Below are 23,071 nucleotides of genomic sequence, written 5' to 3'. Positions count from 1 at the left end.
AAAATTTACATATTTTCGATGGTTATTTTTAAAGACAAATGTTTGTCAATAATTTCGAACGTCAATGAGCGGGTCAAAAACGATAGAAACTTAACTTAAATTTTGTGTTAACTTCAATAATGAAAAACTTTTGAAGGATTAATTTTGTTTTAAATTATGTTGAGGCCATCATATAAGAACATTTCAAAACATGTAATGTGGGTTACAATATATTTCCTTGTTGGTTACTTACGAAATTCCAATCCTAAAAAGTAATATTGAAAAATAATATTTATATTAAAGGTTTGATAACATGAAAATGTACGTCTGAAGAAAAAACATACACAAATATATGCAATGGATCAGTACGATTAGGTTGGGTTTAAGTAAGCGAAGTAAAACCAAATATTATCGCGTCATCATAGCATTATATCTGCAAGCCCAAATATGATTTTAAGAGATTGTGGTCAAAAATAGGGTACTGAACAATAGGATTAGAAAAAACATACATTTTATTTTGAATTTAAGGTTGGTTATGAGTAGACGGTGTTAAAGGTAAGGCAACCGGCTTTAAGTTATGAGAGTGAATCAAATTTGGAGAATTGTAAAAGATAGGACTGGTGGTAAAAGAAGTTTTTAGTTATAGGTTTTGTAAGATTGAGAGAAATTCGGGAAAATTTTAGTTTTAAAAATTTTCTTCGAATGTTAGACTTAGGCCTAAAATTAATGATTAATTTTTGTGTAAACACTTTGCACGCAATTCAATGACATCTATCACTATCTGTAACAATTACAATTCTTGATAGGCGTAGTTTTAATGTGTTATGAGAGAAAATAGAATATATGTATGTAGCTTAGTGTGTTTTTTTTTTTAATAAAGAATTTGTTAAAACATTTTAAATCTCAATGTAGGTTGTGTTTTTGATTTATCTTAAAATTTTATAATTAATTTTTGTTCTTATTATAAATTTGTTATCATTTATTAGATACTGACACTGACTTCTCAGAGTCAGAAGCTATTAGTTCCGTTCAAGCTTCTGGTGCACAAAAACAACCGTCTATGAAAGCTGCCGTATTAAGCCAATCAGAAAATGAAGACGCTTCAGGTAATTAATATATATATTAATATATATGTATATATATTTAAAATTTTAAAATGCGACTATTTTTTAGAGCACCAAGTTATGAGCATAGAAACAAAGCAAGCTCCAGTCCCTAGCCAACCCGAAGTAGTATTAAGTGATGGTAAGAAATATTAATAACTTGATTTTGAGTTTTTTTCTAAGTTAATTTCTGAAGAATACAAACAACATAATATTATATATATTAAAAAAACAAAATCTCGAATAATCGATTGAAAAACCTTACAGCACATTATGTAAGCAAAATACGATTTCAATCTATTCTTATCTTAAATGGTTATTAGATAAATATTTATAAGTCACATAATGCTTACAGTATTTATGAAAAAATGCAACAAATATAACTTTTAACTTTATTTCAATTATTCGACTTTAAATTTGGCGCAAGAGATAATCAATTTTAAGTGTGAAAACCAAAAATTGTATGTCAAAAAATCAGAAAAACCGTGAAAATTTCGCCCTTAATACTATCCTGAGTTTGCCATGAGGTCAAATTGTTTTTTTTTTTTGTTATATTAGTTTTAATTCGTCAATTTTTTGTAAACAACGTATTTTAGAAACCGTTAGCTCTCAGACACAACCTTAACATTAAATGTACTTTTTTTTAAATCGTAGACCATGAATGAGAATGTATTAAAAAAAAACTCTCGTTCAGGGTTAAAAATACCAATAATCGAAATTTTCCCGTAAATATCTTTAAAATACTTAAATATTCAAATGGACTTTAAAGATTAATATCTAGACTAAAAATTAAAGTATCAATTATTTTTACGACAGATGTTACAGCGATTATTACATTTTAAAACAAAAGCATATGACACATTTTTGTGAAATTTGAATTTATAAATTTCGTTTATATCTTTATAATGTTTTACCGTTATTATCAAAGTATAGTTCGATTTAAATTGCAGTTAGGATAGAAATATTATACCTTATTAAAAAAAATTTCTTGTGAAATTTTAATAAAGCAGTTATAAAAATTGAAATAAATTTTCTTGTACAGCGTTTTTAATTACAATGGTTACTCGCTTGCTTTAATTCTTGTTCTGTTATAAAATTTGTAGTTTGTTTTCATTTTTCCAAGCACAATTCGTACTAATTTTTAATTCAATTAACAGTATGTTTTCTTCGCAAACAAATTTTTGTTGATCGATTTTCTAAATTGATTAGTTTGTGGGTATGATATAAATTATATTGAATGCGCTCTAATCTATAATTAAACTGAGTAACCCCAATGCCTTGTTTGTATCTCTCTATATGGCTATTTTAAGTATATTAAAAGCATCATCGAAATGTTAATTAATCAATATCTGTTTATTTGAATTGATTTGATGATTTGAACATTGTAGATGATTTTCTTACTGATTTCAAAGTGTTCTTAAATCTCCTGCTCATAATTATTATTATTAGTTTGAAGTTACCATTTTTATACAGTTCCCACAAGATTAATTAAACCTCTTTCTGTCTGGTTTTCTTTTGGAATTATCGACCTGTTTTTGGCTCTTATATAACCAACTAATGTTTAAAATCATTCCTCGTTGCTAGACTATCTATGTCATCTATATTTATTACATAAAGAATTGTGTTCGTGTGGTTTACTATTTCAACTTCTATGACTTTAAAGGGTGTGTATCCTATTTCTTTATGTATTTGGTTCACCCTGTACTACTGGGAACAATAATAAGAATATTATCACATCTTTAAAAGAATTTTCTATAACACGATTCATCTTTATTTCTAATCTTCTTATAATTTCATATTATTATTATTATCATCAATAGAAGCAGTCATAGACTCAGAACAGTGACCTCACATAAGCTCTTAGGGAATTTCAATCAGGTGGTACATTTCAATAACTTACCTTTTAACTTTTTCTAATAACCAATGGAAATTCCCCCAAAAGCAATTTTTTTGTGTTTGTTTGCCTTTTTACAGCTGTTGAGCTGTCAGGCTAAGCAAATGTTAAGAAAATTTGAACTAGAGCTTCCGTTTAGGGTCACATTACGTAACTTTACGTTCTTCTACTTACGATTATCAAACGAAACGTGAGGTCAAAGCTTCATTGTGATAGCATGCATTTAATTCTAATGGCTGAACTCGTTAAAGTCAGGCGAAGCCGAAGCTGAAGCGTGTTTGTGTTTCAGCCATTAGATTAGTCGCTGTAAACAACCATTATACACTCAGTGGCTTTTAGTGACCGCTTGTTGTGCTGGCAGCCAAATACATGCAGCATAGACAAGTCAGGCTTACTATTTCATACGATAAAGGGCGAAATGGAAACCAATTTATTAAGAACGCAGAAGTAACGCCATCCTCAGCCCAAAAATATTTACCCAACCCACTGTCGAAAAGCATGCAACGAACCTTTTCCATTATTGTGCAGTACCATCTTATGCACATATTCCTGAATTGAACAGTCTATTTGACTTAGCCCAACCATATGTTTAAGCAAATCTACATGACGACCGATGCCAGTGTCCTCAAATACAGCGTCCAACTCTGTCCCCTAGAAGCACTTCCAATGGAATTTCGTAGCAGGATAGGCCTTGGCTACAACACTATGTTTTTGAGAAAATTAAATTTAATTGTGCATGTAAACTAACTTCCGCAGTTAGAAAATCTGTATTTTAAAAAAAATATAATAATACATATAAAGGTATGTACAAATGTATGTCAGGTCCATTTCAATCTGTTTTTCCTAAACATACAGCCAAAAAAAAAAAAAAAAACCGTACCTGAACCGACAGCGCACGACAGTACATAGGTATTAAAAAAATATTCTTCAGTTCTATTTTTATAATTTTTATAACAAAACGTTACATCTTACTGCCTTGAAGAAAAATATAAGGGCGACCGGTGATCACAAATAATGGAATTTATACTAGATGTAAAAAAAGTGTACTCACGTTTGGTTGTTAGATAAAAAAGTGTGGGTTTGTAACTATAGGACTTCGACCCTCCCAAAGTTCGCTGTTAACACCTACAAGATGTATTACTGCCAAAACGACATCGACTCTTGACTATCAATGACGAACTTAGCGACTCCACTGTGACACTACGAGTAGTATGGACGATGAATTCATTAACGAGACTTAAAATATCTTCAACAAATTGAAAATTGACGTGACTATATTCTAAGTTACGCCACATGAATTGCTTCACTTGGCTCACAAAGATGAACTTATCACAAAAATGTAATTTACGATGCAAACATGACATGCTGCTCCCCTGCAATCCCTTGCTTGGGCTCACTAAAAGCTTTGGGCTGGGTGCAAATTATTATCCAAATTTTCTTTTAAAATTAAAGAAACTTTTGGGTTTAAAGAAGTATAGTTTTACTATTTTTTAATTATCTCAGAAACTAGAAAACATACAAAAGAAGCAGTTTACAGTTTGGCACTGTTGACTTTAATTTTCAGTTCATATTTGGCGTCAATAGTTTTTTGGTTAGAAAGTTTCAAAAGAATCAATCTATGTTTTGAGAAATATAAAATAAAATTATGTGGTGCAACAACTCGTAGAGAACTAGTGCTTAGTGACTCACAACTCTCAACCATTTCTGTGTGCGAGTAATGCAGGGGACATACATGCATATGCCGAGTCCGAACGTTTATAAATCACTTTCATAACAAGAAATCTTCTTAAAGAATTTGTCAATTCCTCGCAAGAGGCAGTGCCCTTGAAAAAAACTTCAAGTGTCACAGGCAGGGACTGAACCCAAGGCCTCTGGCGTGACATTCCCACGCACCAACCATCAAGTCAAGGGTACTACTGTTTTAGAAAATGAACAGATTAATTCGTAGGTGCAATTGTGGAGTTTCACAAGAAAAAATAAAATAATAATGTTAGTAATGTGATGATTCGTAGTTCAAAATATTATTTTTAAAATTACATTTAATTTTAACTAATTTACAATAACATTTATCAAAGAACTTCAAATTAGCAAGTGACATATGTTATAATATATCATACATCATAGGTGTTTTCATTGTATGATCTATGTTTGTTCATCGTTTTTCTAAAGAGGTAGTATGTACTAGTTTGGATTTGTCAAATTTTTTAGAGAATCTTTTTCATTAAAACTGTATTAAAGCCAAACTTCCTATTGTAACTTACATCACATTATGATTAGTATAACTCACAAGTTTCCGAGTGCGGGAATATACAAAAATTCATAACAATTTGCTCAAAATAAAATAATATTTTTAAAAAAATCAGTGTTCTAAAAGGACATGCTTTTTGCAATATAAGTGAAAGACAATATCTGTACAAATATTTCAAATAATACAATACAAAGGCTAAAGTATTGAACTTTGAATGTCTGCTTAATTATGCCAATATGTAATACATATCTAACTTTTTTAAAGTGGTCCCATTGTTTTGTCCGCTTCCTTGCAACAATTTCTTTATACTTTTTTTTAAATTAATTTATTGGTATTTATAGATAAAGCTTTAAATATTTAAGTTTTTATAAAAAATCTTAACACGTTTAAAGTAGTCCTATTGTTTTGTTCATCACTCCACCTCATTTAAAATTGCATTTAAATAAAAAAAAATATTTGCTCCTTATTAATTTTATTTTTAAAAATTCGTTCATTTTCTAGCTCAAGAAAACCAAATAATTTTTAATCTTAACAAGTCATCAATTCAAATGGCACAATTCAATACTGCTACTCAGAAAAAAGATTTGCCCCTTAAAATGTGTTCCATTTTAAATAATTCATATCATCATCATTCATACTCACTTAAGCAGCACGAAATTGGTCCGTTAAAATTGTATGTATCATCGTCTGAGAAACTCCCTGTGGATGGAAATGTGTTAGCATGCGAAAAAGTTTCCTTAAAAAATCACATTTTATATAATGTGACGAATTATAAAGACCCCTTGGAATTTCAAACTTCAATGAATAAAATCTTCAATGACAATATAAAACCATATCGAACTTACTCACATTTCGGTTATAATTGCAAACAATTTCAGAGTACTCCGAAACACTACCATATCCCAATATTACCAAGCAAATATACACCAATTAAAAAGTCGCGTAGCTACAATGAAGTATTTTCAAGCACTCGATATTTTGATTTCTGTGACATATGCTTTGAAAAAATCAGTCGTATTGGTCCAGATTTTTTTTTCGTAGTTGGTTCCAGATCGGAAAATCATCACACCGAGTCATTGAAGAAAGTACTTCTTGATTATAATAACATTGATTTCTTCACAGATTTTAGTTGTAAAAAAGGTAAATTAAATTTACAAGACGCGTCCGAAAAATCGTCCGACGATAGTAGAGTTCTTGAATCGGTTCAAGAAGTTGACGAAGTTGATCACAGTCAGTCTTCCAAATCCACAATGGATTTCAGAGATGATATCGAAAATTTAGACTTTTGGGACAAAATTACGCGCATGAATTACTCCGATGAGTCTACCAATTTATGCTATGATTTCTCAAGTACGATTTCGTCTAACATATCTATCAAACAAAATATCAACAATTTGACAAACGAATTTAGTACCCCTTCAATTCAAACGAAGAAAGTAAATATATCCCAAACAGAAAAGGCATTATTTTATAATTTAAATAAAATAAAGCACCAAAGAATGGAATCAAAAAAGTCAGACAATAACTCTCGTAAGTTAATGAGTCGCGAAGAACGTTACCAGCGCAAACAAGAATTTTCAGAACTTTGGGAAGATCATGTGGAATACTATAGTCCTAGATGGAGTAGTGAACCGGACATTTTTAGACACAATGAATTTGAAATTTATATTGGAGAAAGTTTCATTAAGAGTTTGGAATGTTTAGATAGCAAAAATAAGTTTCCCTCAACAAATATAACCCCATTTAATATTTCTAGTATATTGAGGATCGACCAAGGAGAAGTCAAGCAAGATCATAATCCAGAATTCCACTGTTACTCCGATGTAGTGCGATTAGTTTCCGATTCTATAGAAAAAGCCGAGGTGAATGATCTTAAAAATCTAAACGTTTTTGAAAGAAATATTCAGCCGCAAAAAACACCATTCAATTTTGAAACAGCAGTTATTAAACAGGAGGAAAAAAACAATAATTTAAATGCAAAAACATCAATTTCTGAAAACTTTAACTTTAAGAGAAAAAAAAACTTAAATGTATTTAAAATTGAACGAGATGAATATGTAAACAACCTTCAGGTCAAAAGTAAGAAATTACGACCTTTGGAAAATGTTTCGATATTACAGAATGACTGCTTTCAATGCGTTACGCCATCAGGAAATATCTACTTAACTGATAAAAATAATATGAATACTACATCTCCTTCCGTATATCGTATAAAACAAAATCGAACATCAAACAAAATATTTAAATTACGAAAACATTCTTGGAGTGTTAGTGATGAATATAAAGAAGCTCGAACACCAGCTAAACGTAACTTTATCGCCGAAAACATTCAAAAAGCTTCAATTCCTCGGCGCAAGAATATTACTACAAGTTTCTCAAAATTGCCTGGAGCTAGCACAAGCTCGCCTCAATTAATTTATCCGAATGCAATTCCATCGGTATACTCATTTCAAACTAAAATGGTGGGTGAATCCCCAAGGTTTTGGGTTTCATTATCTCCAATAGATAGAGAGAAACAGTCCAGCTCACACAACAAGCAAATAGTTAGAACAGACAATGAAGTTGTACAGCAGAATTAAAACAATTTAAAAAAGTTACGTTACACAATTCCAAATAAAGAAATGATTATCATTAATAAAGAAATCAAAGCCTCAAGACATAGTTCTGATCAGTTTGGTAAGACGTTTAGTGTTGGTTGATTTGCAATATTATTTAACTAATGCATTGTTTTTGAGAAATAGAAACTAAAGTTTTGGTAATAATTGCACAGAGATATTATTTGGAAATTATCTTTGGGAAAATTTTGTAACGATGTTTACCGATCTTTTCTATTTTTGAGAAAGGTGACTAGTTATTTATCTTTGCTCGTCGTATATAATAAATTATTAAAGATTTGTTAATAAACTTTCTATGAATTTAATAAGTAGTTTACCTCTTTATCAATACAAATATATTTTTTTTCGCTAGCGTATTCGCATTTGATGTATGAAGTAAAAATAAATATATTTATCAAACAAAATAAAAATGATTCTTTTTCTTAAACATTTACCGTCGTACTCACAGTCATATATATATTTTTTTAAAGAAATTTAGACGCCTTCTTAATTATATCTTATTCACTGCGTTTAAAAACGTCCTTAAGCAATATTAATTATATTCTAACATCCGAATGACAACAATATACAATATTTTAATTTAAACAAATTGCAATTTCTTTAAAAGTTTTTTAAATAGCACGAAATTGGAAAAGTAATATTAATTTACAAATTAAGTAAATAACAATAAGATTTGAACGCAGTATATAAATAAAACCATCTAAAAATCTTGACAAAAAAAGGATTGGTTTGAAAACTATATCTATTATTTATTTTATATATATATCTCCGGTAAATAAAGGATAATCCTGAATATGACTATGAATACCACGGCGTTCAAGGCATTCAATCAATTTTCCCTTACAGGAATTTTATGTATTATGGGTGCCAAAACTACCTAATCGGTTAAAATATTTAATTAAAAAACAATTACATTTTGGGCTTATCATGATAGTCGTAAGTAACGCGGGGATAGTACTTTAAAACGAATACATAAAAAAAGTGGCGCAACAGCTCATAGAGAACCAGGGCCTAGTGACTTGCAGAAAGATCTTTTCATGACAAAAATTACTTTTGGAGGATTTGTCAGTTCCTCACAAGAGGTAGTACCTATGAAAAAAAAAAACATAAGGTGGCACTTGCAGGAATTTAGCCCCAGGCCTCTGTCAAGACGGTCCTACACAATTACCATCAAGCCACGAGTGCATGTTGTGTAATATAATTTTATAACCAATAATTATTGTATTTTGACATTTCTTTGAGTGTACATTTTTTTATGTTTTCAAACAAATTCTCCTTTCGTATTTTTATTTGCTCCTCATCATGAAGCTTGTTTTTATGAAAACTACTGAGTTTTTAGCTCTTAAACTGCTGATGTAAGCATCTTAAGTCAGTAGGAATCGGCAGAGAGAAAAAAATAATCGAGAGAGCCAAATTTTCTCGTCTTCGTCCTTTGAAACCTCTTACTCTCATTTTTTATAGCGTGTTGAATTCGTATCGGTGTATACATGTTTTCACCTCGAAGATCAGAGGGAATCGAGACTTTTGATATTTCTTTCTCTCTCTGGTTTTCACAAACTAATTCTAGCAAACAATTTTCGTTTGTCAATAAATTACGGTAAACGTTAAAACGGTAAATTGTGGTGAATTTGTTTTTCTTTTCTCTTTCTTTGAGTTACAGATAGATGGCATTAACAACCAAAACCAGGAAAGGTGTGTTTAGAAAGAGTGTATTTGTTATGAACAATTACATGTTTTTTATAAATGTATGTTATGTTTATTTCAATAGTAATACCTTAACTAATAACCTAACTGCTGTTTTATCTAAAATATACTGCATTGAATTATTTTACATTGAATTAATTATAAAGGTTGAAATAATAAAGGTCTACAGTTTACCGGGAATATTTATATAAAATATCCATATCTTCTGCAATTGCGGTATCAATCGATATTTTCTGGAACTTAGTGTTAACGTAACATTTATTTGTCATGAATTAGTCTTTCAGCTGTTTTATACACCAACAAAATTAATTATGAAATTTGGCTGCGATAATAATTACTTGAACACATCATTTTCTATGTTTATAGTTATTCAGGTTTAGCCCTTAACTTAGATTTGCAATTATTTATGAATAGTCTAAAAAGTTTAGCAAACATCTATGAATAACCCACAATGCACTTTCAGAAAAACTGTAGTTAGAACTTTCCCTCACATTTTTCCTTGTCGCATTATAACTGAAAGATATAAATAAATAACGGAACTGGAAAACTTATTAAAATGATACATAAGACTTAAATTTTGGTTGGAGAACAAATTTGTATATTCTCTTCACAAAACCACTGGCCTAGCGAGAATACAAATACTTTTACTTTTGTAGAAAAGTTCTTTTCGGCTTACATATGAAGTTAAGCCTTTAAAAACAGCACACTAGCTTAGTGGAAAGCATAGCTTATCGCCAATTCACAAATCTTATGCGATGAATATTGGCAACAGAAGTTCACGGTTTTGTTATTTAGTCTCTACTTAAATAACTTATTTTCAGCAATTTGGAAATGTCGGTAACGTGAAGAAAATAAACAACGAGTACACACAAATAAAATAGGAATGTACTTAATGATTAAAACTGGCTTCAAATAACTAACTAATATTTGTCTAAATGCGTAATTTAGAATTGTTTCTAAATCTTCATTGTTCTGGCACCTAACAAGAGTAATTAATTTCACTTCATATTCGAATGATATTACTCCCAAACTAACACAATGAGAGTACCAAAAAAATTGTTCATCCACAATTTTGAATTTTCTTTTTAATGTGGGGAGTATGCACATCTTGCATAAGTATCGCAGCTTATAGGCAAAAAGAGAGCAACCGTCGAAGTTGGTTTTCTCGTTTAGTTTTCTTCTCTCTGGAATCGGTTACTCACTGAGAGTTGTCTGAGAGTACATTATATGTTTATTACGGAAAATGTTAATTTCTCGCTTCTTGGTGGATTATCAGAATTGATTGCAATCATTTGAAACTGTATATATTCTTCTGTACATTCTCTTGAAATCCTTTCTGTTTGAAGTCGTTGCTGGCTAACAGCCATCAGCCGTTAAGTTCTTGTGCTTGTTTACATGAGCAAGTCTTCAGGGCCGTAGAAATATAAATCGCAAAGTTCCAAATTAATTAGGAAAAATAAAATAGCTGGTCTTCGGTAATATTTCTAACAATCCGCTTGTAACATGGTATCTTATACAGATATTCTCCACATCGGTATGTTTAAATCGTTAATACGGATGCTGTTATCTAGAATTTTCCTGTAGAATTGCTCTTGATCATGCTGATTTTAATGCAATCTCTTGTCAATAACTTTAAATAAATAACCACTTAATGATTTTCGATCGACAAGTGCGAGGTTGAATGTATACAAAGTTTCTTTCGCGTTTAAAGAATCTTAAATTTAAAGAGGTGGCTCATTTTTAGGCCAGAGCGTACACCTTTGAAAGCTTACGTTCCTTTTGTGAAGACAAATTTGCCACTCCCTGCTCATTTTCGAAAAAAATGGCCCAATTATGCACCAAACTGACTCGTTTTGGGTATATCGGCTTTTTAATTTATATGTACGAGTTTTCTGCGCCCCAAATGCCACAATTTTGGTTGTTTACATACCCGCCAAGATCAAAATGAGCCTTATCTGAAAAGATGATTTTTTTTTGGCAAAATCGGAATCTTATATTTGTTCAGCGGAAGGATAAAACTAATTATCTGTCAAATCAGACATGAGCTAAGTGTTACTTTTCAGGAAATAAGTACTAGTTGAAAAAAAAAACGTTAGATGGCGGACCCTATATTTACTTGGTTTGTAGTTTTCATCATTTTTAATTCGAGAAATTGATTTGATACCTAAGAGCAAAAATACTCCATTTACCAAGATGGGAATCTTTCGTACGTTTCACTCTCCCAAACCCGTTTGTTTACATTGTTGTATTTGTAATTTTGACAATTAGTCCATGAATAGATATGAAAACAAACAACAAAAAAAACGATGCCGTGGGCTAGCGGCACTTTGCAAAGCAAAAACAAAATGGGGTGGTTAATATGTTTTTTTCAGGTTTTTCTTTTTACTTTTTTCGATGAAAAAGTCAGTTTTAAGCTTTAATTTTGCAGTCATTTTGTTGATAGCGAACATTTTTGTCTTGAAAAAAACATGTTCAACATCATTTTATTCTAATTAATTCACTAATTTAGAATAATCACTACGAAATTCTTTAAATTTCATAATTAACCTCGAATTATTGTATCAAAGATGCGTTCGAAGAACCATCAAATTAAGGGTGCGAGCGCAATTTATTGATACTACTAAATTTTCGTTAATGAACAATTCTTGATTGATGGAAGCGTACGTGTATTTGCTATCAAACAAAACTATGTAACACATCAAAGGAACATCAATGTTTAAAAAAAAATAATCAGAACGGTTATAGCGAACCCGTTTAATGAATGCAGAGCGAATAAAATGCAAAATGCTGCTTAAATGAAAAAAATAATGTGAATTAATGAATAAAATTAATTTGAAGTCAATGTCTTCTATTATTCCCGAGACATCGAAAACCAAACATCAATTTTTACCAATTTTCCGTACTTTTTTTTTTGTATATTTTAATTCGAAATGAAAGTGGTTTTGAAAAACACTTAGAGGAGAATAATTATGACTTAGAACCGTTGGAACAAAAACATCTTGTTTACTTCTTTAAGCGTTAAATGGTTGGTACTCAAGATATTTAAATAAACTTTTTTAAAAAATTGAATCAGTGGCAGTAAAATGTTTGAGGAAAACAAACGAATGTTCTATTAAAATGGTGATACAGTCAAGTTATTAAATATTATAAAAAATCAAATATATATTAAAGCATACCTAATGTTTGACGATATGAAAAAAAATATATATTTCATATCTTTATTTTATAAAATATAAAATAACATTGCAGTATAGAAATAGAGTTCCAAAAATTAAAGGAAATTCATAAAATACACAAAAATTGCAATGATTTTTCTTTAGCATTTTTGATTATTATGCCGAATTATTCAACAGACTTGCTTATGTCTGTTTTGTTGTTCTACAAAGTATTGAGTTACACTTTTGTCCATTTCTAATTATACTTTACCAGTTGCAGTTCATATTGAGTTCGCAAATAATTTAAGTAAACAAAATACAGTACTAATAAATCATTAAATATGTATTTGGTCAGTTTTATTTTAAATAATATACATTTACAACATTTATTTGGATTGAAATTAAAAAGCTATACAAATCTTCCAATTTAAGACCATGTCAGCACTTCAGATTCTGTTGGTTAGGATGGTTTAGTTTTTGAACGAAGCCATAAAACATTCAAAATAAAGCATTTAGATGTGCCTGCAGACTATAATGAAGCATTTTGATGGGCCGGAACACTAAATGTGAGAATGTGTTTGGTTTTTGCATCATTTCACGCACACTTTCTCACATTTAATGTGTCCTTAGCTTGTAGGCAAACCGAAATGTCAGTCTGAGATTCCGATCTTGGTAATGGAGTATTTTTGCCTAAGCGTTTCTTCGTCATTTTCGAAACATGATTTTTGTTCATAAATTGAAGTTCATCGTTCAAAGCCCATTTCACACAGTCTATTTTGGCCCTGATTTAAAAAAAAGTTTCTGGGACATCATCATTAATACTTGTTTACTTTGCCATCACATTGAAGACAATAATGTCAGCTAGACCCTTTCTCCAAAATTAATTCCATATCATATTTTCTCTTAACTTACCGGCAGAAATATTGTTTTTCCTAGCTTGGTTTTCTTACACATTTTCAACCCATAATTCGAAATTATGGACTCGATCAACAGTGTGCGAACCTTTTCAACTAGGCTTCTGTTTAACCTTTTATACAACAACATCCCTGACTACATTACATTTTTGTCTAAATCTTCAGATTAAAACAATTTTTTACAAAAACTATGCAAGTTAACACACGTCTGTTCCATTAGTAATTAGAAAATATGAACCAAAATATAATAATTAGCATTAAGCCCGATCGTCATGTAGGACCATGTTGTTTTCATAATAAATGATTCATATATAAGAATCCAAAAGTTCTTTGTTTAACCATATTTGATGACAGTTTACAGCAAAAATGTTTTTCGATGTTAGTCTTAAGTTGGCAAAGTGTTGGCTTTAAGAAAATTTATAAAACTTAGTTGTTAGTATTACCATTATTTATAAAACTTAGTTGTTGGTATTACCATTATTTTTTTAAATTGCCCCTAACGCCTAAACGGGGAAAATAAACCCCTACTCCAATAGTAAAAACTGCTTGTTTTTAAATGTTCTATACAAATTCGTCAATAAAATTTGTAGTCTGCCTTATCGTACTCTTCTCAAAAAATGAAAAAGCTAATGTCGCCGTAGCCATTAGGTGCCTCCCCTTAAGAATTATTTATCATTATGTGGTGAATTGACTTTAGCGGGTGGTGAATTGATGTTACCAATTTTGAATTCAAAAATCAAATCAAATCAAATGGGGTGGCGCAACAGTCCGTTGTGAACCAGGGCCTAGTGACTTACAACTCTCAACCATTCCTGTGTGCGAGTACTGTTGTCAGGAATGGAAGGGACCTACAATTTAAGGCCGAATCCGAACGGCTAGTTTTGAGAAAGCACTTTTTCATGACAAGAATCACTCTTGAAGGATTTGTCAATTCCTCGCAAGAGGCAGTACCCGCGAAAATTAATTTTTTTTTTTTAAATTAAGGTGGCACAGGCAGGGATTGAACCCTAGACCCCTTGCATGACAGTCCAACGCACTAACCATCATGCCACGGGTACTACAATGTTGAATTGATATTAGAAATAAGGGTGCGTGAACATTGACGTTTCAGCTTGTAGGCAAACCAGAATTATAGATAGGTTTCCGGTGTTCAACATCAATTTAATATAATTTATTCACTCATTTACAGCAACCACAACGATATTCTTTGAATTTCATAATTAACTTCGGATTATTGTATCAAAGATGCGTTCGAAGAACCATCAAGTTAAGGGTGCGAGCGCAATTTATTGAATTCAAAATTTGTTTTGCAAGTAATTAAAATCTGTATCAATTTAATTAATCCAAGTATATTTGGTTTAAGCTTATTTAAATTCCATTTTGATTAGTAAATATTAAATTTAAAAATAGATTTATAATCTAAATATACCTCATCCTTAATACATTCTTGATTGATGGAAGCATACATGCATTTGCTATCAAACAAAATTATGCTTCAAATGAACACTAATATTTAAAAAAAATAAACAGAACGATTATAGCGAACTTGTTGAATAATTGCAGATGAAATAAAATGCAAATTTTGACTTTAATCACAAAATGAAAATGTCAAAAAATCGTTTTGAATTCATGCACAACTCATTCAATAGATTATGTAATCGACATGAGTGTTTATTGTTGACGTACAGAACTTTCTTTTAGTGAATTCCCACTGTTTAACGCAAAATACAATTTTCATTTATTCTTTAAAAATGTTTAGTTATCAAAGCTCAAGTTTACTTATTATTGTTTGAAGGGTATGTTTAGTAAAAATGCTGTTAATAATGAAAACAAGTTAATGAGCTTACGTATATGTTTTTGTTTTTCTTAATAAAATAAATACTATCGTATATTACTTTTTATAAATGCAAAACATAGAAGAAAATATACATAAACAATAGTTTTTAGCTAAGAAAGGCATTCAGGAAATATCTGCTTCGGCAAACCTTCATCAACTTTTTAGAAAAAAATTAGCATTCATTGCAGCCAATTATTGGGTGTTCGGTTTCCCCATATTGGAAAAAAAATTACTTAAACCTATTTATTGCACTCATCTAGTTGGTATTGTGTGTAACCATATTGCCTATCTCTATTCCTTAAAGATACTTTACACAAAGCAACTTATTTTTAAAACATGGTTCCCTCAAATTTTTATTCCAAAATCTAACTACAAACAAAATTCTAATAAAATGAAAAGAAATGTTCAGGAATATTTCTGCAACAAACAAAACTAAAATTTGGTCTTGCTATCACCGAACTGCTTGAATGATGAAAATACTAATCTAATTGAGGAATCTGAACTAGCTAAAGTTGGAAATGGAACTTCACAAGTATGCTTCTCAGCATTGTCTATACAAACAAATACGGAGGCACCCACCTGTTGTTTCCACCTGAACTTCTAACATTGCCAAAAACTGCTATAAGCTGCTCTAAACAAACTACAGCAATGAAAAAATATTCTGTTTTATTGTTTTACAAAGTATTGAATTTAATTTTTTTGTCCACTTCCAATTATACTTAACCAGTTGCAGCTCATATTGCTTTCACAAATAATTTAAATAAACAAAAGCACTAATAAATCATTTAATATGTATTCTTATGTAAACTTATTTAATTTAATATACCATTACAATATTTATTTGGATTGAAATTAAAAAGCTATACAAATCTTAAAATTTAAGACCATGCATTTCAGATTTTGTGGGTTTAGATTGTTTCGTTTTTGAACGAAGGCCAAAATGAAGCATTTAGATGTGCCTGAGGACTAAAATGAAGCATTTTGATGGGCCGGAACACTAAATGTGAGAATGTGTTTGGTTAGTTAGCTTGTAGGCAAACCGAAATGTCAGTCTGATATTCCGAGCTTGGTAATGGAATATTTTTGACCGTAACGTGACAACGAGAACAACAATAAATGACGTACAATACAACATAGGGATTCCCGGTGAAATATAAACAAAAAGGTTTGCCAACTTGCGAGAACAAATCAAAAATGACGACCAAACTAATACAATCAAAGGATTCCTCGTAAAGCTTAAATGAAAAGGGTTGCCAATTTTGGATTTTTAATTCCCTAATTTTGTATTAAAAAAAAAACAATGTTACGTAACGTGTTGTAAGAAAGACCCCCTCCGCCCCTGTAACGCATCGTAACGTTTTACGAGACCCCCCCCCCCAAATTGCGTTATGTATTACTTGAACGCTTCCCAAGTTGAAGTGCGCGAAAGGCCGAGTTCTTGTGCACGTTTCCGTGTTCGTTAACACTCATTTCCATAGTAAAGAACGTGCTGTTCATTCGTTTAACTTGCCATGATGATTAGGCATAAACAAGTGAATAATAAACAAAAGATTTGACAGATGTCACCAAAACAAAATGGCTGCCACGGGACGAAAAAGTCTACCGGCGAAAAAAACCTATGTTATGTTAACTACCTTAATGAAATTAGAACAGATATATTATTTGGCGTTAAAATAAAGGATCAATAGAACCCATTAAATATATTCGAGCTTAAAGGGTGTTTTTTAGCGATATGGGTAGAATTATTGCCATAACATTTCCCAATGTATAGATAGAAACCAAGAATCAATAGTGTAAATTAACATAACTTAATATTCTTTTTATGATAAAGACAAAGCAGAACGGTTTAGTTTTTATTATTTTAAGCTTTGTTCCCTCATTAATTCATTAAATGCATAAGTATATTTATTTGAAAATAAATATTAAAAATGTATATATGTACCTATATCTTTTTACATATATTTTTTGATTTTAAATGTATTCCATCTTTTCCGGTCGATATTTTAACATCTAGATTATAGTTCATTGATCACTGTTTGAAACTCTTCACTAGTGTTTAATATATTAATGATATATGTTAATCGGAGGTTTGGAAGATATTTCCCATTTATTTCAAGTTCTTTTCCTAATCGAGCTGCCTTAAGATCTATTCAAGAAGCGCTGATAGGAGCGTGACATTTTAAATTCTGTTATAATAGATTGCGTTTGTATTCGTCTAGTGTTTTTATCGTTCATACTCTTTAAGATTCGTACTATTTGTTCGTCTGTGCCTTGATTTATTAGTGCCTTCCGTATAAAGTTCCTTTCGAGTGTATTGAAAACATTTTCAATCGATAAAGCAAATTAGGTAGCCATGGTTTACTATCTAGATAAATAATCCATTATTGAAAAGCCTGATCGGAATCCAGTTTACCCAAATGGCTAATTGAAATAAAGAGTGAGTGTTTTTAAAAAAATATGATTAAAAATGCATACTGCACATGATCTAAGGTTATTTTTTAATGCTTGATTTAGCGAAATCAAAATGAAAGCAGTCCAACTCCAAAAAAAGTTATTGTATTTTGATTAAAAGAAGTTAAAACAATAAATTGAATTTGTCTGAGTTTTATTAGGTTGGGCATTTAAAAGTACCTTAAAATCATGTATCATTTATGCAATTAGTTACGAATAGATCGACTTGGCCCAGACGGGGAAAAGTTGTAAAAACAGGGAATAGAATGAGAATGAAATTCGACTATCTTTGAAGCGTCGAGGAGTATCAAAACCTTAACATAATAATTCTCCATGGATTTTAATTTGTCCTTAGAAACATTTATCAAAGCAGTGAAGCAGTGATAACTTACCAAATCCGAATTACATTTAATTCAATTTTACTATTATAAGCAGAGTATCATATTATCTTACATTGTATACTACATACCCTTACATAGATTGCAATTCAACCACCTCTTCAACGTATTCTGTCGCATTGAAACATCAAGAAAACATACTAGATCACTCAATATGTTTTTACTGCTGCATTTGTTTTATGATTTTTTAAAACTTATATTTTATAAAAATAATAATAAAAATAATAATAACAGTAATAATAATCATAATAATTATAATAATAATAATTGTAATAATAATAAAAATAATATTAGAACCCGTGGAGTGAATGTTAGTGCGTTGGACTGTCATGCCCGACGTCTTTGTATCAAACACTGGATATGCCATCTAAACATTTTTCACAGGTGCAACCTCTTGCGAGAAACTGACAAATCCTCCAAGAGTAATTCTTGTCATGAAAAGTTACTTACTAATTAAGGTGGCGCTACAGTGGGGGTGGACCTGGGTCTCAACCAACATACGTCTCCAGCCAGCTCTTTCCCTAGCTAGCTGTCTCCAGTTTCGCACGCCAAGTTGGTTGAGGTCCTCTCCCACCTGGGTGCGCCACCTGAGTAGCGGTCTTCCCTCGTCCCTCGGGATTTCATTTGAAGACCTTCCGGCCTGGAGCGTTGATATCCATCCGCTCTACATGACCTAGCCATCTAAGCCTTTGAACTTTAATTCTGCTAACTTGGTCAGTGTCGCTGTACAGCCCGTACAGTTCGTCGTTATATCTTCTCCTCCATTCTCGATCTATGCGTACGGGACCAAAAATCACCCGAAGAATTTTTCTCTCGAAGCATCCTAAAACGCTCTCATCTTTCTTTGACAGGGACGATGAGTGTCTTATTATAGATGGTGATTTTAGTTGTTTGAGAAAGGACTTTACTTCTCAATTGCCTTCTAAGTCCAAAGAAGCAGCGATTAGCAAGAGTTATTCTTCGTTTGATTTTAGCGCTGGTGTCATTGTCTCTGTTAATAGCGGTGCCTAGGTAGACAAAGTCCTTAACTAGGTCAAGTTATAGCTGTCCATGGCGAAGTTTTGTCCAAGACGTCGTCGTTCAGTGTCCTTTTTTGATGACAGCATATACTTGGTCTTGCCCTCATTGACCACTAAACCCATCTTCTTCGCTTCCGTCGCAATGCTCAAAAACGCTCCACGTCATCACGCTTTAATCTTCCAATTATGTCAATATCATCTGCGTATCCGAGTAATTGGATGGACCTTTGGAAGATTGTGCCTCTAGTGTTGACGGTTGAGTTTTGCACAATTCTTTCCAGAACGATGTTGAAGAATTCGCATGACAGTGCATCGCATTTTCGACATCAAATGCATCAGTAAGATCTTTTCCGACCTTGATAGAGCAGCGTGCATTCTCCATCGTTATTCTGCACAAACGGAAAAGTTTGACAGGGATGCCAAAACTAGACATTGCTCTGTAGAGCTCTCCCCTATAGATGCTGACATACGCGGCTTTAAAATCGATGAAGAGATGGTGGGTATCGATTTGAAACTCCTGGGTTTTTTCCAAGATCTGCCGTAGTGTGAATATTTGGTCGATAGTGGACTTTCCTGGTCTGAAGCCACACTGATAAGGACCAATCAGGTTGTTGACGAATGGCTTCAGACGTTCACATAATACGGCAGAGAGGATCTTATACGCAATGTTAGGGAGACTGATGCCTCTGTAGTTGGTGCAGTTTAGAGGGTCTCCTTTCTTATGTATCGGGCACACTATGCGGAGATTCCACTCATAGGGCATGCTTTCTTCCGACCATATTCTGCAGAGTTGGTGCATGCTCCGTACCAAGCATGTACCAATACCTTTAGTGCTTCGCAACTAAAGGTATTTTTTACGTGGCCAGAAAGTCACCCCGACGGCACAACCCCCAACCTGGAGGGCCAGATCCTTAGTATAACTCCAAGGAAGGGGAGCCGGATAAACCGCTCCTTTCAGGCCTGGGCTCCGAATATGTCGAACTTTATTATTTATTACCAAACTCCGAAAACCATCTTGTACTTTGCTCACGAGCTAAACTGGAGAGGCATTATTGTTTTTATTTTAATTTTAAAAAGAGAGGAGAGAAATCAAAATGACATTTACGAAATAATAATAACAATAATTTCCTTATGTAGGCTCTATACAACCTCAAAACGCGTTTAGCTTATTATGGGACTATGCAACCTTGTATAAGTTTTATAAATAGCATTTTTTAGTTTAGAGGCATTATAAAGGTTACATAACTTTATGTAGGCTCTATACAGCGTTTTTAAATAAGCCTGCTAGTGATCCGTCTACAATCTGTAATTTTTTTGTTGACTTTTTTCAATCCATCTTTAATCCTTCTTATAATTAAACGAGGCTTTGGTTGATGTCTTCATCTCAATTGATTAATATAAACCAATTATCAGTTGATAAAGAAGATATTATCTGTGAACTTTTAAAGTTACATGAAGATAAACACTCTGGGTATGATGGAATTGCTCCTATTGTTTTAAAAAAAGTGCTATATTTCCTTAGCAATCCCCCTTGAAATCATTTTCAACCGTTCTCTCCGTGAAGGTTGCTTTTTAAAACAATGCAAGAGTTCTTTTATCTATCCGTTTTATGTATCCGTTTTAAATCAGGATCCAAAAATGATGTAACCAACTATCGTCCGATTTGCAAAATATCTGTGATCCCTAAGCTATTTGAAAAAATCATTTATAAAAAAATACTTTTTTTTGTGAAAGAAATAATCTCGCCTTTGCAGCATGGTTTTATCAGTGGTAGATCAACTGGTACCCGTGGCATGATGGTTAGTGCGTTGGACTGTCATGCAAGAGGTCTTGGGTTCGATCCCTGCCTATGCCATCTAAAGTCTTTTCACGGGTACTGCCTCTTGCGAGGAATTGACAAATTCTCCAAGAGTAACTATTGTCATGAAAAAGTGCTTTCTCAAAATTAGCCGTTCGGAGTCGGCATATAAACTGTAGGTCCCCTCCATTCCTGACAACATTACTCGCACACAGGAATGGTTGAGAGTTGTAAGTCACTAGGCCTTGGTTCTCAACGGACTGTCGCGCCACCCAATTTATTTTTTTTTTTAGATCAACTACAACTAATCTTATAATTTTTAGTAATTATGTACTCAAAGCTCTAGAACAAGGAAACCAATGTGACGTGGTGTATACTGATTTCGCGAAAGCGTTCGACAGAGTTGATCACTCAATATTAATTTCCAAATTGCATAACATCGGTTTTCATTTTAATTTATTGTCATGGTTTAAATCTTACCTTACTGGCAGAATTCAATATGTTCGTATTAATAATGTTACTTCCAACCCTGTATTTGTTACTACCGGTGTCCCACAAGGAAGTCATTTGGGTCCTCTCCTCTTTCTCTTGTTTATCAATGATATTCCCAGTTGTCTAAAATATTGTTCTTGTTTGATGTATGCTGACGACCTTAAATTATTCCTGCGCATTAATTCTATTTCAGATTGTATAAAGCTGCAGAATGATCTTAATAATTCTTCCGTTTGGTGTTCTAACAACGATCTTCATTTAAATGTTTCTAAATGTCATAGTATGTGATTCTATCGCGGCACCTCTCCAATTATGTTTTCTTACAGTTTACTTGGGTCAACCTTAACACAAGTCACTGAGAAAAAAGATTTGGGTGTAAACTTTGATTTAAAATTCGAATTCGCTAATCACATTAACTATATTATTTCTAAGGCCAGTTCTGTGCTTGGATTTATTTCCAGAAACGCTAAAGACTTCTCTGATCCATATACTCTTAGAACCTTATTTTTCATACGTTCGCTAAATTTTAGAATACTGCTCATCTACCTTTAATCCTATGTATAAAACTTATTCGGCGAGAATTAAACGAATTCAGAAACGCTTTACTAGAATTGCAATTCGAATGTTGCGTTGGAACACGGATATGCCTTCATATAATACCAGGTGTTTGTTGTTGGGTATTCTATCCCTAGAATCACGACGTATTTATTTCGATGTAATGTCACAGATTTAATAAATTATAAAATCAATTGCCTCACTTGCTTTCGTTGATTGGCTTTCATGTTCCTTGTCGTGAATTACGTAATAATAGTTTATTTTGTGTACCCTTTTATACGGCCAATTATGGAATCAATGAACCCTTAACTCGCTGTTTAAGACAAGCTAATTCTGTTTGTAATGCTATCGATTTTAATTTATATTTAAGTAGGGACTGTTTAAAAAAAATTGTTATTAATAATAAACTTCGGTGGTTAATGTTAATTGTACTTTTTTTTTTATTTATTATTATTTATATAAACTTACTATTGTTCTAAGTAGTCTTTAAGAGCTGTGTCTCTGCTTGATGAATAAATAAATAAATAAAGAAGCCCTATAAGGTGTTCAATAAGTAGTTCAACCTTACTGGAACTGTAGACGCCACCGTTGATTCCATCTCAAGAATTCGTCCGCTGCCGCCTGGATAAGGAGAGGTAAGGAGAGGTAAGTAGAGTGGAAACACCTCTCCGCCTCTCTCTCGTTTGCTGCCCCAATAACTTTCCACTGGGGTTGGAAACCAATCTCCAGTTGAGGTCATGAAAAGTGCTTTCTCAAATATGCCGTTCAGGATCGATTTAAAACTGTAGCTCCCCTCCATCCATGACAACATCACACACACAAATTCAGGGTGCATCGTCCAGACCAGTACGTACACACCATTAGCACCATATTAAAAATTTCAACCACCCCGAAATACCCAGGTAATCA

General features: G+C 32.1%; 1 protein-coding gene across 7 annotated transcripts in view; it reads left to right on the top strand.

The window, feature by feature from the left end:
- Positions 1-23,071, top strand: part of LOC129949459 (protein hu-li tai shao) — a 90,867-nt gene that overhangs the window by 54,409 nt on the left and 13,387 nt on the right. For all 7 annotated transcript variants that reach the window (XM_056060936.1, XM_056060929.1, XM_056060930.1 and 4 more), the window contains exons 8-9: positions 966-1,085; positions 1,153-1,224. In XM_056060936.1, the coding sequence (XP_055916911.1) occupies positions 966-1,085; positions 1,153-1,224 (192 nt within the window). The remainder of the gene's footprint in view (positions 1-965; positions 1,086-1,152; positions 1,225-23,071) is intronic.

Source organism: Eupeodes corollae, chromosome 3 (assembly GCF_945859685.1).
Source record: "Eupeodes corollae chromosome 3, idEupCoro1.1, whole genome shotgun sequence".
Lineage (NCBI taxonomy): Eukaryota > Metazoa > Arthropoda > Insecta > Diptera > Syrphidae > Eupeodes > Eupeodes corollae.
The sequence above is the reverse complement of the archived record's forward strand: the minus strand, read 5'-3'. Positions and strand labels throughout refer to the sequence as shown.